We start from the raw sequence: 12,214 nt of genomic DNA on the forward strand, positions 1-12,214 counted from the left end.
CCGCAGTCTCCGGTCATCTCCTGTACCGTGTCCGCAGTCCCTGGTCATCTCCTGTACAGTGTCCGCAGTCTCCGGTCATCTCCTGTACCGTGTCCGCAGTCTCTGGTCATCTCCTGTACTGTGTCTGCAGTCCATTGGTTCAGAATATTTTTTTCTTGTTTTCCTCCTCTAAAATCTAGGTGCGTCTTATACGGTAATTTGCTTTGTGGCACACATGCAAAACTCTTCGGAAGCTGGAGGTCATGTCATTGAACCCCAACATTAGATACCCCTTCTCATTTCTGTACGTAATCAGTGAGGATAAGCAGCTATATTATTGTAGCTCATATATGAAGACATGTCGGTATGCAACTCGGGTGTCAAACTGGTGGCCCTCCAGCTGTTGCGAAACTACAAGTCCCATCATGCCTCTGCCTTTGGGAGTCATGCTTGTAACTGTCAATCTTGCAATGCCTCATGGGACTTGTAGTTTGACAACAGCTGGAGAGCCACCAGTTTAACATCCGCTCAGAAAATCATTCTACTCTCAGCTGGTGGTGATTTTTGGTGGACATCAATAGATGTCCTCAGGGTTGAGCATTGATCAATGATGAACATATGTTCTTCCAGGTCTACTGGGCTACAACAAAATGGCCAAGGAGAACCAATCACGGAAGAGCCTGCCTTTTACCCATGATGCTCAGCATTGGGGGATGGGCACTATTGTTGCTGGAAGTGAATGGAAGAGAGTTGAGAGCAATGGAGGCAAACTGCACCAACCTGACGGAGAGGATATTACGGCTCACCCTGGAGATCATCTACCTGCTGACCGGGGAGGTGAGGAGGATTCTGGGAGCGCCACAAGTTTCATTTTATTGATTGACCAAAAAATAACTTTGCTCCAGTTTTATTCCAGCAACAAATCACCGGGAAGTGATTTTTTTTTTTTTCATGGTTTTTTTTTCCCGTAAAATTTAAATGACAATTTATGGTCAACATTTTATTTTGTGCTCGGAACTGGATGAAATCTATATTTATTATTAACCCGATAATGAATTATGAGACAAAGTTTTACAGAATTTCTGTTACTGACAGCTGGAGAAATGCAAATTTTTTTTTTGTTTCCAAACAATTTTTTTTTTTTCCGACAAGCTGTTAAATCATTGCGTTTCCTTACCTATTTTCTGAAATCTGGGCATTTAAAACAATTATTTGCTGACAAAATTAATTAAAATTTGCATAGGTTTTTTTTTCATTTATTTAAAAAATTTTTTTTTTTTAGAATAAAGTTTGAGGTTTTTCTACTTAAATACGCACATTGGTAGGAGATTGGCAAAAAGGCAGATAAAATATGATTATTTTTTTTTACTTAGGGGCCTGTTTATAAATGTTTTCACCCAAAAATTTCACAGCGCTTGCTAGAGTCGCACGTTGCTCCAATTAGATTTAAAGCGGTAATAAACCACCCAAAAAAAAAATAGGTTTAGGTCATTTATTTATTTTAGGTACTTATATAGCGCCGTCAATTTACATATATATTGTACATTCACATCAGTCCCCGCCCTCGAGGGGCATACAATCTAAGGTCCCTAACTCACATTCATACATACACATACTAGGGCCAATTTAGACAGGAGCCAATTCACCTACCAGCATGTCTTTGGAGTGTGGGAGGAAACCGTAGTACCCGGAGGAAACCCATGCATGCACAGGGAGAACATGCAAACTCCAGGCAGGTGGTGCCATGGCTGGGATTCGAACCACCGACACTAGTACTGGCACTTAGCCACTGTGCTGCCCAGTACATTATGACAGATTTGTCTGTACACAGAGCTCTCCAGCACCCTCCCCAGCACTGCCACCTTCACCCAGTCTTCCTTACTGGTTCACAGGCTCAGAGGCGCGATAACGTCAATCCCGCGGCATGGGCTCTGAAGGTCCGACACAGCTATGCCATTCCTTCAGAGCACATGAGCCATCACCGGCTGTGTGAATATCTCCTAAACAGTGCAAGTTCAGGAGACATTCACTGTAGGTGACCCTTTATTATATAGGTAGGTACAACTTGAACAAAAGACCACTTTAATTAGAAAAAATGGGTGGTGAAAATATTTCTGAATAGGATGAATGATGCGGTCTGTGCCGTTACCCCTTTGTATTTTGTATATTTATTGTGTTGTTTTTGGAGAAACGCTTGGTTCCGTGCATAGATCGCTATCGTTACCCGTTGGTGATGTCCACTCTCTAAAACTTTGTGTTTTCTCCCATTGTGTACATGCATCGCTGGGTTTGGGTCTGTAGCTCACCTCCACACACCTAAAGGTATGCTATTTAGCAAGTAAGAATTTGGCAATTTACAAGAAAGAGTAGGTACTGGCCAATGAGGGATCAGATTGATGCAGCTGGCCAGAGAGGGATCAGATTGACGCGGTTGGCCAGATAGGAATCAGATTGACGCGGTTGGCCAGAGAGGGATCACTTTTCTGCGGTTGGCCAATGAGGGATCAGATTGATGCAGCTGGCCAGAGAGTGATCAGATTGACGCAGTTGGCCAGAGAGGGATCACTTTTCTGCAGTTGGCCAGAAATGGATCACTTTTCTGCCGTTGACCAGAGTGGGATCACTTTTCTGCAGTTGGCCAGAGAGGGATCACTTTTCTGCAGTTGGACAGAGTGGGATCACTTTTCTGCAGTTGGCCAGAGAGGGATTGCTTTTCTGCAATTGGACAGAGTGGGATCGCTTTTCTGCAGTTGACCTGAGAGGGATCACTTTTCTGCAGTTGGCCAGAGAGGGATCGCTTTTCTGCAGTTGGCCAGAGTGGGATCGCTTTTCTGCAGTTGGCCAGAGAGGGATCACATTGAAGCAGTTGGCCAGAGAGGGATCACTTTTCTGCAGTTGGCCAGAGGCGGATCACTTTTCTGCAGTTGGCCAGAGAGAGATCACTTTTCTGCACCTAAAGGTATGCTATTTAGCAAGTAAGAATTTGTCAATTTACAAGAAAGAGTAGGTACTGGCCAATGAGGAATCAGATTGATGCAGCTGGCCAGAGAGGGATCAGATTGATGCAGCTGGCCAGAGAGGGATCAGATTGACGCAGTTGGCCAGAGAGGGATCACTTTTCTGCAGTTGGCCAGAGACGGATCACTTTTCTGCAGTTGGCCAGAGGCGGATCACTTTTCTGCAGTTGGCCAGAGGCGGATCACTTTTCTGCAGTTGGCCAGAGGCGGATCACTTTTCTGCAGTTGGCCAGAGGCGGATCACTTTTCTGCAGTTGGCCAGAGAGAGATCACTTTTCTGCAGTTGGCCAGAGGCGGATCACTTTTCTGCAGTCGGCCAGAGAGAGATCACTTTTCTGCAGTCGGCCGGAGAGGGATCACTTTTCTGCAGTTGGCCAGAGAGGGATCACTTTTCTGCAGTTGGCCAGAGAGGGATCACATTTCTGCAGTTGGCCAGAGAGGGATCACATTGAAGCAGTTGGCCAGAGACGGATCACATTGAAGCAGTTGGCCAGAGACGGATCACATTGAAGCAGTTGGCCAGAGAGGGATCACTTTGCTGCAGTTGGCCAGCTTGAACCTCTTTAGTATCCCATGTGATGTGTACTTGAAAGCCATTTAGGACCTGAGCACAGACATACTGTATCTCCATTATCTCTATTTCTACTGCTTAGGGCAGGTCAGTGATTGAAAAGAGCAGAGGTGCCTGATAGTTTTTGAATCTGTCAGATTTGTAGACTTTGTGTTCCTAAAGATCAGATATCTTAACTCTGATATGCACAATCTGACTTTCTCGATATGGATTTTGTCCAAACTGTAGCCATAATCAGGACCATTCAGGTCAAATCAGTGTTCCTGTTTGGGCTACAGGAGGAAGGAAGCACAGCTGACATGGTTCAGATGAAAGATCACCAACGGCACAATAGTGACTGAACAGGGTACAAACATAGCCCTGGTAACCAAAACATGACCCGTCGCCTCTCTGTGTGGCCAGCCTGGGTCCACCACTTGTTGGACACTAGAGGGAACCAGGGTGCAGTGGGGGACCTCTTTAATTTGCTACTTGACCACCACCGTTCTAAAGCCCCCCCATAGACATTTTATAAGGGGTGACAGTCTTATGTTTCTCTTCATGTACAGGTAAGATGGCAGTCTTAAAGACCATCAGTACTGCTTTTCTGATGGGTGGGGTCTACCACAAAATGGAGAGCTTGCCAAACCATAACTGGACATTCCTTGTACACTGCAGCTCTGCTTTCACTCTGCCTTGATATCCTCCTAAGCCTCAGACTCAGCCTCTTCTTAATGCACAATGTTCCTCTGAGCTTAGTCTGAGTTCAGGACATCTTCAATGCTTGAAAAGTCCTTTTTCATATGACCTCACACCACCACATTGTAAAGAGGAATCCAAACTTGATCCTTGCAAAATCAGTACCAAGAGGGACTGTAAATGCAGGAAGCTGCAGTTGGATGTCCTGCACCATGACTGATCCTGTCTTAGTAGCATAGTGTCTGATACAGTCTGAGAGCTACCAATGATCAGATCATAAAAAAGATGGACTATAATTGCACCAAATTGTAACTTCTTTGGTTGGGAAATGTATGTGCTGATTGCTAGTCTCTCCCTTCAGGATAACATAGTTGTGAAGAAGACATCGGGAGATGGACAGAACCCCATTATGGTTCCTCTACATTCCTTGCTGGTTCACGAAAGAAACAATGAGCAGAAAATTTTACAAGTCACCCAGAAGATCCTTGACCTCCTGATGGAAGAGGTGAGCTGTGCTGGGAATTCTGGGATATTTTCCAGTGACAGACAAGGGATGTGTCTGGATGGTGAATGTATCGTTGTGTGTGTCCGGCTCCTATAAGGTGTCATGATGTCTCCATGGAAGAGCATGGATTTTATGAATGTATTTTATAATTAAATGCAGAGTGAAAACTGGAGCAAATTTAATGTTATTATCAAAGAAGAGATAAAAGAAGAGGAGGAGGATATTGTGATGAAGGAGTGGGAGTATATAGAGGGACATAAAAATCTCTACAAAGACATCATGATGGACAATCAGCCGCCCCTCACATCACCGGGTAAGAGGAGACTTTATTGGAAAGGAGAGAGCAGTACGGAGGGTCCACCTAGATCACCCATCATCTGACAAACACATAGAAACAATGGATTCAGTCAGTGTGTGTGTTTCCTACAGATGGATCCAGTAATGGGAACCCACCAGAGAGATGTCCCCGTCCTCTGTATTCTCGGAATTCCACACAGGAAGATCACACCATCCCTCACCATCATCAGGTAGGTGGGTCTAAGGATATCCAACTCAAACGTGGCTCCAAACTGCATAGATGATGTTCTATGTAATCTCAGGATGATAGTGCTCACAATCATTTTGTGATTTTAGGAGGAAGAAGTGATGGCTATAAAAATTGATTACAAAGAGGAAGAAGAGATGTATGTGAGGGAAAATCACCTGTCCATAAAGGAAGCCGAAATGATGGTGACAGTTATCGAAAATGATTCTTCTGTAGATGTCTGCAAAAGTAAGTATATATTTTAAAAAAATTCAGCACTTCCCATTTTTAATTTATGTTCCAGTTTATTTACATCAGGTTTAACTATGCAGATGGACTAAAAGGATGAAAAATCGCCATCACATACATTTTTAGACAGGGAGCAATGTCCTTTGAAAGAATAAAATCGTCTTATGGTATGATAGAAAAGTATCCAGTGTACCTATACTACCTGTTATGTAGTGGAGATACTGTACACCATGTGAATGTTTTCTCTCCATTCCTCAATATAGCGTCATGTTCCCAACAAATGAGATGGAGATACTGTACACCATATGATAGATCCATCTCCATTCCTCAATATAGCATCATGTTCCCTACAAATGAGATGGAGATACTGGACACCATATAAAAGGTTAATCTCCATTCCTCAATATAATGTCATGTTCCCAACAAATGAGGAAGAGATACTGTACACCATATGGAATGTCCATCTCCATTCCTCAATATAACGTCATGTTCTCAACAAATGAGGAGATACTGTGCACCATATGGAAGGTCCATCTCCATTCCTCAATATAACGTAATGTTCCCAACAAATGAGGAGGAGATACTGTATACCATATGGAAGGTCGATCTCCGTTCCTCAATATAACATCATGTTCCCAACAAATGAGGAGATACTGTACACCATATGGAAGGTCCATCTCCATTCGTCAATATAATGTCATGTTCTCAACAAATGAGGAGGAGATACTGTGCACCATATGGAAGGTCCATCTCCATTCCTCAATATAACGTCATGTTCCCAACTAATGAGGAGGAGATACTGTATACCATATGGAAGGTCCATCTCCATTCTTCAATATAACGTCATGTTCCCAACAAATGAGTAGATATTGGACACCATCTGAAAGGTCCATCTCCATTCCTCAATATAACGTCATGTTCCCAACAAGTGAGCAGGAGATAATGGACACCATAGGTCCATCTCCATTCCTCAATATGATGTCATGTTCCCAACAAATGAGGAGATACTGTACACCATATGAAAGGTCCATCTCTATTCCTCAATATGACGTCATGTTCCCGACAAATGAGGAGATACTGTATACCATATGAAAGGTCCATCTCCATTCCTCAGTGTAATGTCTATCACCATATCAATGTCAATGGCTTTGGTTGTATTGTACATCTTATCTGACTTCTATCCTGGCATTGTTGTTATCTCTGTACCTAATTTCATGCTAAAAATCTGGTGAACAGTTGCATATTAGACCCACTTACAGGACTCCTAACTGTAAAATGTGAATGATGAACATTTTATTATTATTTTTTTATAATAAAAAAAATATTTCCAACAGGAGAACACAATGGATGGCATACTCCAGAGGGACGTCCTATTTTATATGAAGATTATAACAAAGATGATAATGACACGGCACAATATTCTCCACGAGTCAGCATCGTTACTCAGAATATGCAACACAAACTTAACCTAATGGCAAAATCAACAAATCGGTTTAATTCCAAACGTAAATCGCACACTTATAATCCAAACATCCAACCAAGCTTTCACAGTGCAGAAAAATCACCAGATCATTCTATTCCCGGGGAATCTTCTCCTAATTATTTGCATCCTTTTCAAGACTGTGAAAAATCGTTCATAAAAAAACGTTACCTTGTTGTACCTCAGACCATCCACACCATTGAAAAACCCTTTTCGTGCTCCGAGTGTGAGAAGTCCTTCATAAAGAAGTCCCATTACGTCCAACACCAGAGAACCCACACCAGTGAGAAACCCTATTCATGTTCTGAGTGCGAGAAATCCTTCATAAACAAATCAAAACTTGTTCAGCACCAGAGAATCCACACCGGGGAACGGCCTTTCATGTGTTCTGAGTGTGGCAAGTCTTTCACCGAGAAATCGAAACTCAATAAACACATTAGAGTGCACACCGGCGAGAAGCCCTTTTCCTGTTCGGCATGTGGGAGGAGCTTCTCCGATAAAGGGAACTGTGATAGGCACATGAAAATTCACACTAATTATCCACCACAGATGACACACCACTGGAGGACACTGAAAAGCTTATGATGGAGATTCATAGGCTGAATCGTTACCTTCATAAAACAATTGTATGATAAAGATGAGGCAATCCGAAAGGATCAGCAAACCCATATGAGATATTTTCATTTTATTGTGGTGTGATCTCTCTTTTTTTTTTATATATATATATATATATATTTTCATTACGTATAAAAAGTACACTTTTTGATTTATAACTTTTTTTGCTTCTTCATGTTGCAGTTTTGCTGAAAAACTTTTTTCCCTTCTCCATTTTGGAGATTTTCCTTGTTCTGTTGTGTCTCCAACAAGGACGCAGGCATCAAGAAAACCATGTCTTATTTAGTAGAGTGTGAAAGAGTTGGATCTGCTTTTTATAGGTGTATGTGTTCCCTCTGGAGAGACACATGGAGTCCCGGTGCTAGCTGTCATTGGGACAAGAAGTCAGGAAATGTTTCCTCTACAGGGATACAGATATCAATAACCTGACAGAGGCTCTCATGTTGTCCATTCTGTCAAAAATTATAAGAGTTGGCTGGATTTCCATTTTAATCTCTGAAGTTCTGTAGGAACAATAATGGGGTCTTGGGCTGCCCTTCATTCTTGCACTGGACTTCCATTTTATTTAGAAAAGTTATCTAGGAACAATGGTGGGGTCTTAGGCTGTCCTCCTTTCTTGCAGTGGACCTCCATTCTATTTAGGGAAGTTCTCTGGGAACAATGGTGGGGTCTCAGGCTGTCCTTCGTTCTTGCACTGAACTTACATGTTATTTAGAGAAGTTCTCCAGGAACAATGGTATGGTCTCAAGCTGTCCTTCATTCTCACACTGTACTTCCACTTTATTTAGGGAAGTTCTCTGGGAGCAATGGTGGGGTCTCAGGCTGTCCTTCGTTTCTGCACTGGACTTCCATTTTCTTTAGGAAGGTTCTTTGGGAACAATGGTGGGGTCTTAGGCTGCACTTTTGTTCCTGCACTGGATTTCCATTTTATATAGAAAAGTTCTCTAGGAACAATGGTATGGTCTCAGGCTGTCCTTCGTTCTTGCACTGGACTTCCATTTTATTTAGGAATGTTCTTTGGAAACAATGGTGGGTCTTAGGCTGTACTTTTGTTCCTGCACTGGACTTCCATTTTATTTAGAGAAATTTTCTAGGAACAATGGTGGGGTCTCAGGCTGTCCTTTGTTTTTGTATTGGAATTCCATTTTATTTAGGGAAGTTCTTTGGGAATAATGGTGGGGTCTCAGGCTGTCCTTCGTTCTTGCACTGGACTTCCATTTTATTTAGGAAAGTTCTTTGGAAACAATGGTGGGGTCTTAGGCTGTACAATTGTTCCTGCACTGGACTTCCATTTTATATAGAGAAGTTCTCTGGGAACAATAGTTGGAGTTCTGACTGTCTTTCCTTCTTTTGTTCCATAAAGATATGCAATAAAATAAAGTTATTATTGGTAAACCTCAGTGTGAACTCTTGTTTTGTTTCTGGTACCATTGATCACAATTACTTGTTCTTCATCAGCAACACTTCAAGGGTGATTTATTGGAACTTGGCCTTTGGAGAAGGATTAGTATTTTTCTAAGTGAAATGATGATAAATAAATGACTACTACTGAACATTCTGTCAAAGCTAAAGGGAGGACAGGAGAACCCAAGATACTACTGTCTGCCAACGTACGTCTGAGGGTATGGGTACTCTTCATGATGAAATGGCAACCGACGATGTAGGGTAGCCATGACAGAGAGAGAATTCTGTCAAAGCTAAAGTGAGGACATGAGAACCCAAGATACTACTCTGTTGGCCAACGTACGTCTGAGGGTAGGGGTACTCTCCATGATGAAATGGCAACCGATGATGTAGGGAAGCCATGACGGATAGAGAATTCTGTCAAAGCTAAAGGGAGGACATGAGAACTGTTAAGAAATCAAAATTATGATTCGACACTTATATTGATGGCAAGCTTGCAAAATATTTGGTTTTTATGATTAATCATAATTAATATTAATATGTGTGAATTGTCGCCTTATACCGATGATATTATTTAATTCTTCAGTAAAATAACTGAGACTAAAAGACATATAAGTTAAGCTGAGACAGTAAAATATGGGTAAGTTAGCTGAGACAGCTAACTAGCTGAAGACTATATTTAGGCATAGCTAGTTAAAAGTATCTGATAGTAATGTCAAGGGTATTAGGAGGACTCATTATAGATTTACTATTACATTGTGTATTTTAATAGTATCTGTGTGTATTTAGTATACGTTTCTAACATTGATACATATATAGTTTAGTGATTATACATTGATATGTTCTTAAGCTATATTATTCTTTAAATATATAGCTGAGGGTTACATCATCTGCTTACAATATTATGTACATCAGCATACATATGTTCCTGTCCATCAAAAACATCATATGTATAGCATCCCCTTCCTTTTATGAAATGGCTTTGCTAAGCAGTAATAATTTCCATAGAAGGTATTAAGATCACTAACTATGACATAAATTTGCCTCATAAAAGACCATGAGACAACGGACAAGAGAGACACTCACACAATACCACTGACACTGACACTTTGTCACACATGCACACAGACGTATGAGAAGCTGGAACAGGTGCTTACTGAAGTCAAAGTTCGTCACTTCCATCTATTTCCGGCTTCTTCAACAAAGTCTCGAAGGACAAGAACATGGAAGACAGAACAGGAAATGGCCGGACTTCTATGACAGATAATGGTGACTTATCTTTCAACTTTTGCTTGTTATTTCTACAGTAGTTTTATCTACATGGAACTGTTCATGATACGCTTTACATTGTTATTTTACACCATTGTGTGATAGAATAAAATCACACTTCATTTTTTATTTCAATGGCTCTTTCATTCATAATCGCCTCAAGACACTAGAAGAAGTATTATATGTGTCTTAAATCCAACAAGAACCCAAGATACTACTCTGTCATCCTACATACGTCTGAGGGTATGGGTACTCTCCATGATGAAATGGCAGCCAATGATGTAGGGAAGCCATGACAGAAATTCTGTCAAAGTTAAAGGGAGGACAGGAGAACCCAAGATACTACTCTGTTGGCCTACATACATCTGAGGGTATGGGTACTCTCCATGATGAAATGGCAACTGATGATGTAGGGAAGCCATGACAGAGAGAGACCAAGAACAAGATCACAAACACAGAAGGGACCGTGTCACTCAATGAAGTCCAAAAAAAGGAATTTATGGTGAGTACAAGCATCTCATTGTCACTCCCATCTATTTAGGGACAAGGGACTTCTTTAACCTTTGAGAGGTGTGGGCAACAGGTAAGCAATCACTGACAGGCCTAGGAAAACAACAGAGAACTGGGGATTGCCTGCACCTCGAAGAGCTACCTGAAGGACAAGTGAGGCTGGGACATCCGCCTAGTAGAATTTTAGAAAACATAAACAGAAGAGCGGATTGCAGCCTTGCAAATCTGGGAAAATTTCCTTGATGTCAAAAAGACCCTTCAGACCACACATGTCAAACACAAGGCCCCTGAGCTAAATCTGGCCCTCCAGGCCATTTCATGTGGCCTTCACACCTCTGTGGCCATCACACCTCTCTTGCAGCTGCAACACCTCCCTCCTCTCTGCCCCCACCTTGTCTCAATAGTCCGCAGTAGGCTCCAGTCCTTCTCTGGTCCCCCTCCAGATCCCGCACTTTCTGCTTCCCAGCTCCACCTCCAGCTTCTTCATGGTAGCAGCACAAGGTAAGGCTGGTGCACTGTGCTGTAAGGGAGAGTGGGGGACACTTTTTTTCTGATAGTGGGGGGGTTCTTGACATCTGATGTAAAGGGGTGGTGGGGTGCTCTAGACTTCATCTAGTCTTACAGATACAACCTTTGAGGGCAACCGAAATGCTGATGCAGCCCGCAATGAAAATAAGTTTGACACCCCTGCTTTAGACCAAAAGTATAAAGGTCCATTCAGAAAAACTGAAACTGAATCAAACTTAACAAGGCAGTAGCTGGGAGATAATTTCTCACAGCCTGAACCACATCCAGGCAACTGAGGGAAATCATCTTTTGGTGAAACTGAACATGGATAGTAGGATAGAAAAACAATATTCTGGTTGAGGTGATGGTCAAAAGTTACCTTAGGCAAGAGTGAAGTCTTGGACCTCAACATCACCGTGTCCCTATACAAAACCAGAAGGGTTCTTTGCAAGAGAAGACCTCCAGTTGAGACACGAACCTTGCAGAGGTAATGACTACATGAAATACTACCTCAAGGATGTTGAAAGACAGGCTCATATATTTCAAATGGCGGTTTCTAAACTACCAAAAGAACCAGATTTTGATCCTACAGAGTCCCAGGGGAACAGACAGGAGAAGAAACACGTTAATCAAGGAGTGAGAGGCCAACAGTCTCTGAAACCAGATGAAAAAGGCAGAAACGTGGCCTTTCATGGTGCTAAGAGCCAAATGCTGGTCCAGACCCAGCTGTGAGAATGAAAGGAATCATCCCACAAAGAAACTCCTAGAATGGAAGCGAGAAGACTCACTCCAGGCGAAGTATGACTTCCATGTCTTATAACAGGCCTTATGAAAAGTATCCTTTCTAGCTTTTTCTATCAAAGCAACCACAGATTCAGACATGCCCTTGTCCCAAAAACCTGGGCTT

At 42.1% G+C, this 12,214-nt stretch overlaps 1 protein-coding gene across 1 annotated transcript in view; it reads left to right on the top strand.

Annotated features, from left to right (window-relative positions):
* LOC149453466 (uncharacterized) overlaps positions 1 to 12,214 on the top strand; it is a 130,294-nt gene that overhangs the window by 39,659 nt on the left and 78,421 nt on the right. The window contains exons 18-24 of the mRNA XM_089688647.1: positions 610 to 816; positions 4,607 to 4,750; positions 4,910 to 5,063; positions 5,180 to 5,277; positions 5,384 to 5,522; positions 6,857 to 7,403; positions 8,089 to 8,091. Of these exons, the coding sequence (XP_089544773.1) occupies positions 610 to 816; positions 4,607 to 4,750; positions 4,910 to 5,063; positions 5,180 to 5,277; positions 5,384 to 5,522; positions 6,857 to 7,403; positions 8,089 to 8,091 (1,292 nt within the window). The remainder of the gene's footprint in view (positions 1 to 609; positions 817 to 4,606; positions 4,751 to 4,909; positions 5,064 to 5,179; positions 5,278 to 5,383; positions 5,523 to 6,856; positions 7,404 to 8,088; positions 8,092 to 12,214) is intronic.

Source organism: Staurois parvus, unplaced genomic scaffold (assembly GCF_062004578.1).
Source record: "Staurois parvus isolate SC_StPar_1 unplaced genomic scaffold, SC_StPar_1.0 ptg000449l, whole genome shotgun sequence".
In the NCBI taxonomy this organism is placed as follows: Eukaryota; Metazoa; Chordata; class Amphibia; order Anura; family Ranidae; genus Staurois; species Staurois parvus.